Source organism: Camelus ferus, chromosome 7 (assembly GCF_009834535.1).
Source record: "Camelus ferus isolate YT-003-E chromosome 7, BCGSAC_Cfer_1.0, whole genome shotgun sequence".
NCBI classification, from domain to species: domain Eukaryota; kingdom Metazoa; phylum Chordata; class Mammalia; order Artiodactyla; family Camelidae; genus Camelus; species Camelus ferus.
Window position 1 is genome coordinate 26,628,635 of NC_045702.1, and position 16,813 is coordinate 26,645,447.

A 16,813-nucleotide genomic window follows, 5' to 3' on the forward strand; every position below is an offset into this window, starting at 1 on the left:
GACTTTACAGACATAACAAAACCCAGCTGAGATTACAAAAACACAGGACTAGCTGGGAGATGGAGGTCATGATAGCTTCCTTCAAGATAGCGTCCAGAATAAGATAAAGCTTTCAATGAGATCAGGAGAGAACGCACATTGCTTTTTCTTTTGGCACAAATGAGTTTTACTTTCTATTCCGGATCAAATAAAAACCAATCTGAAGGTCTCTCTTTCGTCTCTTCTTCCTTCTGCTTTCCTCTTTCTCCACAATCCTTCCCCCTCCTTAGTCTTCTCTTAACCAGACACTTAGAGCACACAGAGCTTCAGAGGAGGAAGAAGTTATTTGCTTTCCGTCCTCAAGCCCTGATCGCATTTGCTGGTCTTGGAGTAACGTCTCCCCAACCCCCTGAATCTTATCACAGTGTCGGCAATAGTTCAAGGACATCCGTAATGAAGAAAATATAGAGTTGACAATTCCCAATTATGAAACACCAAGCAGAGGACAAGGAGAGACCTTGTTCTCTTGAAAAATGTTAAATTAATAGCAAGTCTCTGTCCCCTAATGCCAAAACAAGGAGTTAATTCAGCAATTCAGTCTTAAAATAGGAAGTCCCTGCAAAGGCAACGTAACAGAAAGGAAAGAACACTGGGGTCATGACAACAATATCGATACCTAAGCATCATACAACCCACCAAGCATGTTCATGGATGCCAGAGATTCTGAATCTATGTTCGAAGCTTTGCCAGCAACAGCCAATGCAAGGCCTTCTGAATCCTGGGTCTCCGCTCCGCTTCCCACCCCTACCCTGCATTCATCATCTGCTGACACCACTTAAGCTCCACTATGTGCACTTTACTTTCCTCATCTGCAAATTTCCTGCCGTTGTAAGGATCAAAGGAGACCCCAACAGTGAAATAAAAGCTTTCGAAAATGTATAGCCCCTTATACATGTAAGGTGTATTTAAATATCTCTTAAAAAGTGATCACATAAAAAAAAACCTCTTGACAAATTATTTTAAATTCTTGAAAGATAAACTGAGGCATACCTAACATTTTAAGTGTGTATTTGAGCAAAAATCCATTCCAGCTGGACAGCACCAAACCCAAAGTGATTAGGAACACTCCGCCAACCAGCGCTGGGGAAAGACTTCTACAGAGAAAGTGCAGAAGCAGAGAAAAGAAATTATTGATGGACTGCAACCTAAAGCCTAGCTGGCTGTCTGTGACCGGCTGTCCCTGGCGTTTTGATTTGGTAACCTGGAGCCATTCACAGGCTTAGATTTTGGTTTCTTCCATAGGCACCATCTCAGTCTACATACCTCCCTGTTTAATTAACAAAATGAAAAACTGAATTTTTTCAATCATATGATTTCACAAGGTTTCTGTCACAAGTAGACTATGACAAGGTAGTGTTTCTATATTAGGGGCATTAAAGCATTTAAATAAAATAAACAATCAGTGGTCCACCATTTCTACTATTCTTCTCTGAAAAAATCCAGTGTCAGAGCAAACATATCATTATGAAAAAAGTATGGCCACTGATACCATATACACAATGGGCATCCTTTTGAGATTTGGGTGCTGGGCAAAAATTAGGAAGTATGTTAACTTCACCACTAAATATGATTTAATGTTTTATCTTGTTATAATATTCCATAAATAAATTCACAAGCAGGATATAAAAAGCTCTGTATCACATATCATTCCCTCTTCAGGGCTTAGAAAATATGGTCACCATTAGCTGGTCTTAGAACCTTCTGTTACCGAAGGCAAGTTTGCGTGCCCGCCGCACCACTAGGGCAAACAAACTGAAACATCGAAGTTTGAGGCAGAGAAAGGTTTGTTGCAGGCCCGAGCAAGAAGGACAGGGTGGCTCATGCCTAAGAAAACCCCAAACTCCCCGAAGGGTTTCAGCAAAGCATATTTAAAGGCCAGGTAAGGGAAGGGGAGTCACAGGGTACATGATCAGCTCGTGCACAGTCCTCTGATTGGTTGATGTGCAGGTAACAGGGAGGTCAACACCATCAACCCCCAGGCGCCAGAAGGTCTGGGGGCAAGGTGCCCTCGATCGTCAAGTAGTTAATTTCTTCCCTTAGGTGGTGATTTTGAGCATCCGAAAAACTCAAGAAATATACATGAGATACTATTATCTGGGTGCTTCAGAGAGGAGCTGCACCAGAGGACGAGGGGAGGGGTCTGACCCTGAAAGGCTCCCCCAGGGACCTGCTCAGTTACACATCCTCAGGACTCACCCACGAGGTTCCTGAACTCACTTACATTCTCCACTTCAATCCTTGTTCTCTTCTCCCCACTCTCTCTACTACAAGGCTTGCTGCACATCCTCCCACCCCACTCCTGCCCAGCTTGTGACCCCGACTCTCCTCCTAGCCCCGCAGTCCTCTCTGCATCTCATCGTTGCACACACAAAGGTCCCAGGCCTCTGCATCAGGCCATCATGAAAAACCTCGTGGTGGCCAGCCAAGATTCTCCTGCAGCACCACAGGGAATACACCCTACCCTGGATAGAGGGTCCAGCCTAAATGAAACACCTGCCGATGTAAAGGGAGATTTCAGGCACTGAGATGGGGATTAAGATTCTCCATCCACTGCCTATCCAGTCACCACATTCATACCCCTTGGAGAGGTTCCAAAGCCCACTTCAAGTGTCCAATATCGTCAGTGAATGCAGATAGTATCTCGGGCTCCCTCAGCACTCACATTCGTGTAGCAACCAGTTTGATTCGGATCCTCCCCAGAAATCCAGGGTCCCCACGCACCGCACAGATAGTTACGGACGGAAAACCAACACACTCCATGCGGGTGGCCCTGCATCTCCAGGGCAGCAGAGGTCAGCTCCAGTTCTTGGTTTCTGAATGAAAGGCTACAGAACAGAGGAACTCTGCCTCATCCTACCCGCATCGGGGAATGAGAGTGAAATACTCAGGCACCAAGCTCTGCACAGAAGAAACATCCTGCCTTCTACCACATGTTCCCACCAAGCCTCCGTAAGTGCACGTTTATGCCTTGGCACGCGTTCGGTTTTCTTGCTTACTCTGAGCGCCTTTGTGGCTGTTCACTCTCTGTGGCCCTTCAGCTCGCTGGCCAGCACCGATACACAACCTCGGGGACCACGCGGGACAACGCTTTACCCAGCCTGACGAAGCCCTAAGGGCCCCCTTCCCCATGCTTCTCCTCCACCCAGCCCACCCCGAGTCTCCTCCCATTTCCAGATGCTGTACTGTCACACCAACACATCGTAACACGACCTCACGACCCCCTTTCAAAACCAATTTTAGAGCTCTCCAAATTACACATGCATTCTAGAACGTGTATGTATTTGATGGCCAAATTTTTGCTTTAAAAATTAAAAAACCTGGCAGGAAATGACAATATTCAGCAATACTACAACATAAGCACTATCTCTAGAGGAAGGAGTCAGACATCACCTAATACTGTTATCTAATTTTCAAACCCCTAACCTCTATAATCCTTTCCGTAAGGGATGGATTGTATTGCAGGATAGCATTTGGCTTTGTTTTTTCTGTGACTGGCTAGAAAAGTAAGTTCCCTTTCTACAAGTCCAGTTTATTCTTAAAGGGTCCAGCAGATGGTCTCATAGGTCAGGCCTAAAGAAGAAAGCATGGCTTCTAACAGGACAGACTGCTTTGGTTTTCTCAGGAAAGCAGGCGGTAAGGACATCTTATAAACAGAGGAAGTTCTGAATGAACCCAGGGGAGATCAGTGTTTAAGAATCCAATTGAAAGTACAAAGGGAGAATTTAAGGACTGCTGGCCACCACAGGAAGTCCTATACTGGACACACAGCATGAATTATACAATTCCCATTCATCCATTCATTCAATGCCTTATGTGCCAGGCATTGTGTGAACTTGATCCCTGCCCTGATCCAAATGCCAGTAATTTAGTAGAAGGTTCTGTGTAAATGTTAGACTTCACAGGGAGTGGTTGCGTTATTATAAATACTTGGTTACTTTGTTCAGGGTTTTGCTAAGAATTGTGTGCTTAGATCACATGCACATCATTGAATGATGTGACATCCTCCCATTTCTATCACAGAGAAGGGCTTCCTTTTAAAGTGTCATTATTTTATATTGAAAGCAGGAGATAATTCTAGCAGCTTCTTAAGGTTTGTATTTTCACAGAATCTATTTTCACAGATACATTTTATCTGCTCTACAGCAAACAAGTGTGTTTAAAGCAGACCTAGTATTACTTTAACCATTGTTTCTTTAAAATAATCAGCTTACCTCCTTTTCCTCTATATCTACTTTTTCTACAAAAAAAGAGAGAGAGAGAGAAAATTAACTCTGCTCCAAATCTATCTGCTCTTAAAATAGCTTATGTAGCACTGAAATACGGGGACAAGTAGGTTTAGCTTGTGTGTAGGAAGCTTCAGATGTGTTATGAATGTTTTCACTGTCTACTCAGAAAAAAAAAAAGAGAGAGAGAGAATAATAAAAGGAAGCATGAGGGGAAAAAAAAAAACATTTGAAATCACTTCTGCCCTCTGGGTGTGTCCACTAGGGAAGGTTTACTGTCCAGTGTGAAAGTCGACTTTCTGACTGATACTTTGCGAAGGTCAGGCAGTCCCTACGCTGCTACAGAAAAGTTAATTTCCTGTTCCATTTTTCCTGAAGCATCTGTGCACTTTGTCTAAATTAATGCTAGATTTTCCACTAGCAAAGGACTAGGCTTGGGGCTGAAACATGGGAATGCTATTATACTTCCTATTGCTTGTTAAAGAAACAGTGAAACTCAATTGTGACAGGGCAGTTTTTGGACTCCGAGTGGCATTCTGAAACATAGCTGAATAACTTGACATTTGTATAGCACGCTATAATTTTTTAATGAAAAAAGGAGTATTTCCTAGTACTCACGGTTACGTTGCATATATGCATCCTTTTCCCTCAAGAGGCGCCAAGTGCCATGAGAACATTTTCATGAAATTATCCTTTAGGATGTGTTAAATTAATTGAACAAGGACGCCACGAGCCTGGGGTGGCTCTAACGCCGCGGTGGTCTATATAAGTAAATCGAAGTGCAGGTTTTGAAACTTAAACTTAAGGACAACCAATCAGGAGCAGCGCAGGAGGCTTCAAGCTACAGCCAATCAGTAACTTCCTTGCTCTGCTTCCACCTTTGCTGCGTAAAAGTCTCTCCCGCCGCTCTTGAGGGTGGAGGGCAGTTTGGCACTGCCTGATTCTAGTCGACTTGTGCTCAGATAAACTCTAAAAATTTTCAGTACCCCTCAGTTTATCTTTTAACAAATGTGCTAATGTTCATTCTCCTGCCTTTAATCATCTCGGTGTTTCCCACAGCGCTCTGAGCTACAGTGCGTAATTCGATCCTGCAACATCTCTGCGACAGGCGTTGCCACCCCGACGCCAGGGTCCGGGCAAATGAAACCCGAAAGAGTCGCTTGTCCACGCTCGCTCAGCTTTTCAGCACTGGCACCGGGTCCCCATCGGGGCGTGTCCTCTTTCGCCTGGAGACCGTGAGTGGGGCACAGCAGGATCTGCCTGAGATACGTGGACATTTAACAGGTGGTTCAGCCGGTTTCCAAGTCTGCACCACCAGCCCAATACCATCCGCTTTTTCTTATGTCGAAACAAATAAGAAACACCAGGATCCTGGAGCAGTATTACTATTTAAATAAATTCTCTTTTCTCCCACAGACTATTCACTTTCATCAGGCTTTCCCCTTGCCTGACTCTCCCATCCTGAATCGCCCACTCTTCCCCAGGTCTCTCTCTTAGGCCTCGTCAGAATACACATAGGGCAGCACATCCCAGGTTCTTTGTGTCAAGATCAGCTGTGAGGTGTGTGGTAAGAAATCGGTTATAAAAAGAATTAAAATATCAAAATTTGTAAGTAATTTGTACTTTGCAAACCAGGGAAGATGGGCTGTACTCACACTACTCGCTGTCAAACCATTTCTTGAGTGGGAGAGGAAGGAAGCCTTGTGCTCAGTCCTGGGAAACCAGTGCAACGTGCCTGCGTTTGACTGCACTGAGCCGCGTCAAACAGGTAAGTGACACAAGACTGCTCGCACAGGACATGTCGCCTTAAACATCTGTCTAAGCAAAATATAATGAAGAATGCACATAGGCTGAGGATCAAAAATACGTACTCTATGTGCACTCTTGAAACAAACCTAATAGAAGCCATTTAAAGTGCTTGCTTTTGAGGTCAGAGCTTAAACCCAGGTTCTCTGGGGCAGGAAGGACACCAACATTTATTGAATGCCAACTCTGGTCAGCCACCACTTTTTTTGGTGTTTTCAAACACATACTCAGTTTTCAAACACATATTCAGTTTTCACGAGTGCGGCTTAGGTAGCTCCATGTTTTCACTGAGAAAACTGAGAGTTTAGAAATCTAGGTAAAATTTGTCTCTGTCCTTTAGCTAGTAAATGGCACAGCTGGAATTTGAACCAACGTGCAAGGAAGCCCATGTTTGTTCCACAACGTTCCTGTGCTCTATTAGGCTGCTTACTCAATATACTTAACAAGTTAGGGGTTAGAGGGCTTGCTGGGGATAGCCAGGTCTGTTCTTACCTGCAACATGCAGCATCTCTGAGCCTCTCCCTCAGAGAATCATTCTGACGGGGTTGCACTATAAATAAACTTGTGAGCGGTTCTATTTAGAATCCCCAGGTAGGATTAGAGAAACCAAATATAATTATATTTCAGAACATGCTGATAGGGCCCACTCTGCTCTTTCAAATCCATGTGATCTTCTAAATAATTATTTTGGTTCATCTACCAAGTACCCATAGCCTCCTTTAGTGAGATTCATTGAAAGCTGAATAATTTTTTTTCATTAAGATCCTTATATATAACCAAGAACCAATGCATCTTTTACTGTTATATTCCTTTTTCAACCCTGTACTTGATAAACCAAGATGTTTTGTTTTGCATTGGACAAGGCTCTGTAAAGTACTAAGACTGACAACAGTCTTTCACCTTGCAGATTTCCAGCTTTGGTACAGTTTCTATCAGAGAACACAAATCTTATTTTAGAGCATGAGCTCATCATTTTAGTTGAATGGCTCCCTAGAAAAAAATGTCCAAAGGAAACCAAAGGGAAAAATAAAACCAAAACATTCCTTTCACCCCAAAGGCCACAGACCCAAAGCTGATAATGGGAAGCACATATATATACACACATATATTTTTTTAATTGAAATATAGTCAGTTTACAATGCTGTGTAGGAAGCACTTTTAATAATGTTACTGTATCTAGTGGTTTCCATTTCAGAGGGTTTATCTGATGTGAGTTTCATTAGAACAAGAAAGAAATTTGCTTACAGAGAGAAAGAGGCTGAAGCTATTGCCACTACTGTGGAAAAACAAGAGAGAATGACACCTCTAAACTGATTGATTCCTTGATTCAAAGGAAATTTAACATAACGTGCTTAAATATGAGCTTCACCAAGCCTTCATTAAAGTTTGCCTAACGTCAGCAAATTCAGATTTGTTTAAAATTCTCTCACTGTGAACAATTTTTCACCCATGTGCAGTGAAATATTTATATTTATATTTATATTTATAAATATATATAATATATAAATATTTATATTTCATTATAAAATTTAAACATAGGTCTAATCAACTATGTCAGAGAAATCCACAAGCATTAAATGCTCATCAGGCAGCCTAACTAATTCTATGAGAGTCGCATACCTGTTGGTATGCTGACAACATCTCTTGAGAGCCTCCTATACATTGACCTCTGTCTTTGGATGCCATCAGCATGATCTTAAAATATTTACCTCCAAATCTGGTTAAAATATAAAAACATGTAAACGGAAAAGCTCAATTTTTGGCAGAATCAGTCTGTTAAAAAAAAAAAAAGGAAATTGCTTGCTACAAAGAGAGGTTAGATGCTAGGACAAAGAAGCCAAGAGAGATGGGAATAGGCAGCGAGGCACATAGGTTGGAAGAGGATGTTTTTAAAACTTTATGGTGGATACCTGAGGGTGTTTACAGGATAAGAACCCCAAAGAGACAAATGAGCTGAAGAGGACAGGAGAGATGGATGATAACTAATGAAGCAAATTCAGTGTAACAAAATGGTAAGGTCATGGGCACCGGGCCAAAGTGCAAGAAATGGGACCGAAAGGACTTCGAGGGATACTGGTCCAGGGAAAAGATGGAATGGAGGACCTGCGGGTCTGGCACAGGGAAAAAGAGAGGAAAGGCGCTCCTCTCATTTCCTGGCCTCTGCTTTAAAGAGGATGTTCTCTGACCCTCAGACGCATGAATCATTCATTTATTTGTGCGCTCGTTGACTAGATATTCCTTCAGTGCTCACTATGTGTCAGACACTGTTTTGGCACTGGCGATGCAGCGTAAACAAGTCAAATAAGGTCCTTGCTCTTAAGGAGCTTATAGTCTATGTGGGGAGACAGATAGTAAACAAACAGATATTTATTCAGGGTCAAAAATCTTAACCTCTTTCCCCTACTCTACACCCAGTTCATCTCTCCACATTCTCAACAATAACATGTACTTAATGCTAGCATCTTAAACTTAAAAACAAAACAAAACAAAACAGATTCAGCCCCAACTGAAGACCCTGCTTACAGATAAGCAGGCGTGACTTTGAGTGACCATATCAGCCTTCCTGGACTCTAAAGGCTCATTTTCTGTGAAAAGGCAACGGCTTAGAGGCTGGAGAACAGGGAGAGAAACTCAACAAGGCTATCACCTCAGACACTCCTCACCCACGTACTTATGCTCATTGTAGCAATGACTTATTGCTCACCTACTTCATGAAGGGCAAGTGTTAGGGTCTAAAGAAATTACAGAGATGGGTAAATCCTCAAGGAGATTAAATAATAATTACTCTGAGAGTTAATCCTTATTGAGTGCTTTCTAGCTGCCAGAAGCTGTAAGTGCTTTACATGATCACATGATTTCTCTCATTTCAGCCTCACGTTAGCCTTGTAAGGTAGGTGGTAATATACACATTTTCAGGTGAGAAAACAAAATCCTCGAGCGATCAGGAAACATTCCCAACGTAGCAAGGTGACAAGTGCTATTGATGTGACTTGTGAGTTTCTATGCTGAACATTGTGTCTCCCGAACTTTATAGTTTTCTAGAGCCGCTATTACAAAGTACCACAAATTGAGCAGCTTAAAGCAATAGAAGTACATCATCTCACAATTCTGGAGTCTAGAAGCCTGAAATCAAGGTGTGAGCAGTGCCATGCTCCCCCCTCTCAGAACCTGTAGAATATTTCCTTGCCTCTTCCAAGTGTCCGGTGATTCGCTGCCAATCGTTAGGATGTGCTGGTTTGCAGCTGCATGGCTCCCATCTCTGACACAGCAGCCCACCTGATCTGCTTGCCTTCAATTCAGCCCTCCCACCCAGTCCATTCTGCAATGTGCCTTCCAGAATGTTCTCTCCAAACATAAATCTATTTATGGCATGTTTTACTTTCCATTCTTTGGGGGTTCCCTGTTACCTTCAGGACAGGACCCGGACTCCTCATCATGACCACATTTCCAACATCTAGACCCCGCCGAACTCTCTCCGCCTTCTGTTTGCCTTCTTGCTCTGCTCTCCTCACACTTCTCACACACACGCGCAAACACGCACACAGGCTTTTTAATTTCCTCTTTGCATATGTGGTGTTTTCTGCTTTTAATACCCTGTTCTTTCTCTACTCTTTCTAGCTCCTTCTCCTCCTCTTTTAAAATGTCGTCTTGAGGTTGTGGATTCCCTAGCATTCTATTTGTTTGTGTGTCTGCCTCACAGTGCCCTTTGTTTCCATATCACCAGTACCTAGCACAGTGTCTGGCATGTATAAACTGCTTAATAAATATTTGCTAAATGAATGAACAAAACAAATGAATGACTGAATGAATGAATGAAAGAGATGAGGGGAAGAAAGGGTAAAGATGAAGCCAGAGCTTTTTTTTTTTTTTTTCAGTTGGAGAGGAGCATTCTCAATGAGATAATTACATATATTTTATTGAAAGAAAGTGATGCCATTTCCCAAGAGTGGGAACATACTTAGAAATTGTCTGTGGATTTTAGAAAGCAAAATTAGCACAACTACTATATCACCCTGCCTCACATACCTCTCCAGTGGGCATCACTCATGCCATTATTGTGATCAGAAAGCTATGGACACCATTTTCACCACCATAGTCACCACAGACCTGAGCGCTCCCATGCCCAGTACAGATTGAAAGGGAGGGACCACCTCACCTTTGCCCTGGCAGGACTGCACCCACTGATGCCCTGGCTCCCCCATGGCCGTCCAGAGAGCCCAGGTAACACTACATGCAAGTAGCGTGGGACCAACTCTAATCAATGAAAGACGGAAGGGGAAAGCCAGGAGATAAATTGCTAGTCCTTTCCTCCCCTTTCCCCCAGTGCCTGTTCTGAGATGCGATGGTCTAATACAGCTTCTCTGGAAATGTCTCCCAACAAGTCACCTATTTGTATTTGTTCTCCTTCTTCCTTTATTTCCCCCTCTCTTATGCCCCTGGGATTGCACCAATCAATAAAATGTTAGCATCTAAGTGTTTGCCGTAGGTTCTGTTTCTGGAAAACCTAGGCTAAACAAGTAACTTTCAGACATTTTCAAATGTTAAATATATTATGCATTATTAGAAACACAGATTAAATAAAAATTGTTTGTAGTGAAAACATTCATTTATTTGCATTGGGTTATGGTTGACACTGGGACAGTAGTTGTAGGGAACACTCACTGAAGAATAAAGAGTCAGGGAGAACTGGAAAACGAAGAGTCAAGAAACAAAGAAATGGTAAGGCTCCTTGGAGCATCAACAGGAGGTAATCAGAAACACATGGCTATGGTGAGTGTCAATGTATTCCCCAAATAGCTAATTTTCCATTAAAGGAGCATATACCAAAGGGATTTTCTTCCATTGTGTCTGTTTATAAAATTGAATGCACTTCCTATGTTATGAAATATTAGATGTTAGATTTTAGAAAAATAAATAAATCTTTTGAGAGACCTAATTCAGTGAAGATAACTGAAATTGCCTTCAGTGTATATATTCAATTGAAGTAATTTTAAGACATAGCAGATTATCAGCCAAAATTCAGACAACTAATGCTGGGAGGAAACCCAGAAGAAATGACAAACACACATCTGCTTAGCAAGGCCCTTTGGAAAGCTCGAATGGAAAAAAGAATTAAAATTTGGCCAGAAGAGGGAGAACACTTCCTCACTATGGAAAGTTGGCATCTGCTATACCATGATCTCAATCTGTACTGAAGACAGCTTTAGACATTGAACCAGGTCCCAACTGCAAAGGTGGACAGAGCACAGTCACTTACCTTTAAATATTTGCTACTATAGAACCCTCTGTTACTAGGCTGATAAAGTACAGGGTCCTCTCTTAGAAAGAACTACAAACAGAACGAGGGAGAAATACTTACTGCTTATTCATGAAGGTATGAAAACTATGATTAGAGAAATACTCTGTGAATATACTTTGGTTTCTGAATGTTTATCCCTGCAGACACTACAGCATTCATTGCAGTGTTTTTTCAACTGTCCTCAAGGGGATTATTTAATTAATTTTTTTTTTTTTCCCTTTTTCAGATTTATAAACTTGGACCCAACTTACACTTCTGGAGAGGCTGTTAATTTAAAGTTTAAATGTATGGCTTTTAAAACTTTCTTATTTCCCATGATTTCTTGAGGTCTGAATATCTGAAAAGGATCATAATTTCCCCCAGAGAACTGCACATACATGTACCCACAATTTTTTTTTTTGCATAAAGTGCCTGGGTTTGGTAGATATCTTATACATCCAAATATTTCCTGGAATCCATGACTCTTAGGTCAAAACCAGCTGTTTCAGGTAACTTGAAAAATCACCTAAAGATGAATGGTTACAAGTAAGCCCTACTAACATGACTATTTTTAGTTTGCCAGTAAAAGTAATAACAAAATCTGAAATTTATAGATACAAACAATGCTTCTTCTATAAAATGCCTAACAGCTATATTTTAGGTCTTGAGGAAAATCTATATAGCACCTCAACAGTTATTTTTTTTTTAATGAACTTCACAACTGTTTTCGAAGATCTGAGTATTGACTCCAAAGATATTTCTTTTTTCTCTTTAGCTGTTTCATCTTCAAAATGGGATGATTATTTGATTCTTTCCTGGAACATATATTACAAGGAGAACTAATTTATATTTGATCTTAACTAACTTCCACGTGATTCCTTCTAGCTTGCTATCTGTCTAATAAAGACTGGCTATAAACAAACGGCTGGTCCAAGTTAAGCTGAAAATAGAGGTATATGGCAAATGTTTGGAAAGTCAGTTTTCATATCCACTGAGCTTTTGAACTATAATTGTGAATTCAGAACCTTGCTGATGGTTAAAATATTAGAGTGTGGGGAAAAAAATCATCCTGTGTTTGGCACTTTTTGTGAAGAAAACTCTAGAGTGAAGTTTTACACGAGCAGCCAATAAGTTTCAGATGGTTTACAAGTGGTAGGAGATCCAAAGCTGAAATGGAATTTTCTGTGACAGCCTACAAATAACAGTTAACATATGCCTAAGTTACAGGCAAGAGCAGGAGTCACGTAAAGTCTAGTAGTGAGTGAGAAGGGCTGTAAGTTAATGCATCAAAGACCTTTTTGTCCAAAATTCTTAGTGAAAATTTTAGGTACTTGAATATTTTTTAAGGAAATTATACTCATTGGAAACAAACAAGAACTGACTTTCAGGTCATAGTTTACACTCATCATAAATATGATGTATTAAAAAATGCAAGTAAGAGTTAAGTTAAAGCCAACGAAAAATGTGATATCTTCAGTTACTTTAGAGCATTTAACATTTGATTCACACTTGCAGTTGAAGTTTCATCTAGAGGTGTTTCTACTTGTATTAACTGCTTTTTTTTTTTGGCCATATTTCTTGGTCGGGATATTTCTTGACATTGCTGTAAAATAAGTCACTCAAAAGTCTTCAAATTGTCTTTGTTCAAATCTGATATCATCTTGTGTATCAGTAAGTTCTTACAGCTGTGGGTTCACAAGTTGTTATTAGAGTTTTGAATTTACTGTCCTTTGGTGCATCAGCCCTGCAGTAGGAACCAGATGAATGCACCACGTCATAACGTTAGCCCTGTGGCCTACCTAACGTCTTAGAGTCATCAGATCTGCTTTACCTATCTCCAAGGGCAATGAGCCTGGAAGGAAATACATAAAAGAGTCTTTAAAACAAGACGGTAGTGGTGTTAGCAGTAATGGTAGCAGTAAGTATTGGTATTCAACAGGAAACTCTGCTCCAAAAAATAACCATGATCATAGGATCTACCTAACTCTATTGCAGATATGATAGTACTTAGACATTCCCAAATTACCTTGCTACACTACTTACTGTAGCATAGAAATCAGTGGTTTTGCAACCAGGAATTTCTGTGTGTGTTTTTCTTTTTCTTCTTTAGACTGGGCTGTTTTAAAGGTCATCATTTCACTAGCAGGCATGAACAGAGTGGTATATTAAAACGGAGATTCTGCGTGTTTATCTGTGCTTTGTGTTTTTTCCAACAAGTAAAGTTAATCAGAATAGTGTAAGTTAGGATAATCTGTATTTTCCTATTTCTACAAACAATAAAGTGCAGTGTGTCAATTCTTTTGAAGAAACCTATTATACTATTTTTAAATGCTTGAGAAATAAATATATTGCTTTAGAAACGTGCTCAGCAATAAAAAAAAATCAACTTAATCAATTATAAAGTGTAATGTGGGGACAACTCTGAGTGTGGAATGATCTGGCCACTTGTACTAACTGCCTGGATGAAAGAGACCCTCCATGTTTACCAAATTTTCTGAATCTTTGATTTATGTTCCTGCACTGTAAATCTTCAGACTTTTTAGAATCCCAGTATTTCTAGAAGGAATCCGCTTCCAACTTCTCCAAATTGTCTGTTTCATTCAGCTGAAATGAAGCGAAATCCTGAGAGAGAACATAATGGCCAGGGCTCTCTGGAAGTAAACATAAGGAGTTGAAGCTAACATGTCGTAAGGTTACTCTCTGGACCATGAATACCCTGGATCCCTTTCAGACCTCACAGAAGTTAATTTTAGTCTTACAGAAGGGACAGAGAGGCAGACTGCTATCTTTGCAGAAAATGTCAAGGTTAAGCTTATGACAGCCTTACCTTTCTGATTTCCTGTGCATCACCGGAGAGAAGCAAGCACTGCTTGTCCTGGGAGAATCCTTTCTTGCATCTGCTGTCTGGGATTTCGGTGGGTGTGTTTGGGGCAGCCCCGGGGACAGCTGCTGTGAGCTTCCTCGTCCCCCGGAGTGTCAGGGTCTGGTAGAAGAGACAGATTGCCACCACCAAGCCCACCAAGAAGGGCCGGGGGCAGAATCGCCGACGACAAAGGAACACTGGACGACAGACCATGACCAGTCCAGCTTCACTTGGCCGCCGTCCACGATGCCGGAAAAGTCATAGCAGCTATTTTTTGTCAGCATGAAAAATAACAAATCTGTCTTCTTTTTCCACAACTTAAATCAAGATAGCTCCATCCCCAGTTCAGAACTTTCCGAAGTGTCATGCCAAAGAAGCGTAGGTCCCAAAAGTCTGAGGCGGTTTATAAGAGCACTTCCATGGCTGACAGCGAAAAGTGACTGGCCTGGGTTAAAAAAAGACATCAAAATAATAATAGTTGTAACTAATAACCTAAGCGTAGCCCAGGCTGCCAAACTGTGGCTTCCGGCGATGCCTTATTTTCACAACATCCTTAAACTCACAGTAAAGGCTTCACAGGAAAAGAGAAACAGCACCAAAGTAAATCTGAAGCCTAAAAACAGCACTGGAGAACGCAGTAGGTTTAAACCAAAGCGCTGCTGCACAGCTGGGCGCAGGCCAGCTGGCCTTAACAGTTCCTCATTTTTCCTCGCGTTTTAAAGCAGTCCTGCTTTTCAGCCTTTCATGTTTCTTAACTGCTTCCCTTCATTCCGGTTTAAATTGCCACTTTCCTGTAAACCTTCACGGCTTTTAACAGAAAAGGGAAAACACGCTCAGAATGGACCTGGTTACCATCCGCAGGGTTTTGCTTGCATTTGTTTCATTCCGTTTCAAGTTCAAAGTTCTATGTACTTACTCAGTTTTCATCCTTTTAGCCAGAAAAGAAAAAAAAAGTTTCCATGATCCCCTAATGGATTGCTGATCAAAACCACTCGGAAGGAAACTCCCAGTCGTATGACTCCAATTCATCTCCCACCCAGGGACACACGCACGCAGACACACGGACCCACAGGCGCGCGCCGGCCGCACTCCGGGCGGGGAGCGGGGGGCAGGCGGGCAGCGCAGCCCCGCGGGCCGGCCGAGGGGCGGGGCTAAGGCCGGGGTTCCTCGGTCCTCGGGGGCGGCCGGAGCCCGCTGTCAGCCCGGGTCAGAAACTGGGAGCTTCCCCAGACTGGAAACAGTTCTCCTTTCCCCTGACATGTGGCTGCCACCCAGAGCTGCAGAATCTTAAGTACATTATTTGATGTCAGGCCCTTTCTGTCATTTCTTTTTCCTAATACAGCACTGCAAAAACACATGGCCCTTCATCAATTGATGGCAAAGGTCGACGAGGAGGCTAAAGGCGACTCTGCGGGTGAATTAGGAGGATCTTCACTCCAGGGAATTGCGGTCACTCTTGTTGGAGAAGAAGGTCACGAGTACTGTCTGGACCTCAGTACGGGAAAGTCTGTTGTATGCACTGCAATAACTGAAGGCATCATTTTTTTTTTTTTTTTTTTTTTTTTCTGCTCAGTACCTAACTCACCGGTGGCGTCTGTTGTTGTTATTATCCTTGCCCGGTCTAAGGCTGAGTCTTTCAAAGGCTAATTGCCTGGCACCGCACTCCTCCATTAAGTGGCTTGTCGCAGACGTTAAGGGGAACACAGCTGGCTTTGTCCAGAAGTCAACTCAATCTAAAGCTATACAGAGGGCCGGCCAGGAGGAACCCTCAGAAGGGCAAGTCTGCAAACTCCATCCACTCCTGCTGAGTCAGCTGAGGGAACGCCGTGGAGAAAGGCACACCGTCTAAGGGCATGTTGCTCACCTCTCCCAGCCTTTGCTTTGCGAACGCTGGATACCCGGGGCTGGCTCAGGCTCACAGCAGACATTCTTCAAAGGCTCTTCTACATAGATTTTGTGACCTGTTTCTGACCCAAACTCTTGCGCGCTGAAGTTCTCCTCTGAGGCCACACCCCTAAAGTGATCCCATCAGTTAGGCACGCTCCTGGCAGTCACGTAAATTTTGTGAGGCGGAGCGCCCCCTAGGGGTGCCTCTCTATTATAGAGTCAGAGGCATGGGCGTCTGCAGGTCTGTAGGAAACTACATTAACACCTCAACAGGTGAATTAAAGTTTTAAAGGACAAGTATTCACACGAATGCTGGATTTATCCGAAACCCTTGCACATGTCCCCTCCAGTGTGCTTAACATTATTTCATTTATAGATTCAGAATCCTCAATCCTATGACAAATGAAGGAGTAGAGAAAAATGACACGGCATCTGACATTTAGAAGCAAATAGAATTTCAAGAGGAAATAGCTGAACAGTAGTGTTGGAAGATACAGGTTTGGTAGACACAATGTAATTTGAGAGATAATAGGAATTATGAGACCTGTAAACTGGAAACGTCCCTGTACTGATGTGATCCAAGGTGAGATCAAGTTCTTTACGAGGTGAAAAAGAAATGGATGTGTGTTTCTAGTAAGGCAGAAAGTCTGGAAATGGAGAGTTTGAGGAATCTGAAGCATCATTTTTATGTATCATTAAATTATTGAGTACAAGATG

The 16,813-nt window shown here is 42.1% G+C and overlaps 1 protein-coding gene across 5 annotated transcripts in view; it reads right to left on the reverse strand.

Annotated features, from left to right (window-relative positions):
• CPED1 (cadherin like and PC-esterase domain containing 1) overlaps window positions 1–16,186 on the reverse strand; it is a 250,413-nt gene extending 234,227 nt beyond the window's left edge. For 2 of the 5 annotated variants that reach the window (XR_001367138.2, XR_004321355.1), the window contains exon 1: window positions 14,174–16,186. Coding sequence is in view for 2 of the 5 variants with exons in the window: in XM_032483607.1 (XP_032339498.1) it covers window positions 14,174–14,422 (249 nt within the window). In the remaining 3 variants the exon portion in view is untranslated. The remainder of the gene's footprint in view (window positions 1–14,173) is intronic. The other 3 variants (XM_032483607.1, XM_006192689.3, XM_032483608.1) reach the window with 3 other exon arrangements.
• Window positions 16,187–16,813: the final 627 nt, after the last annotated feature.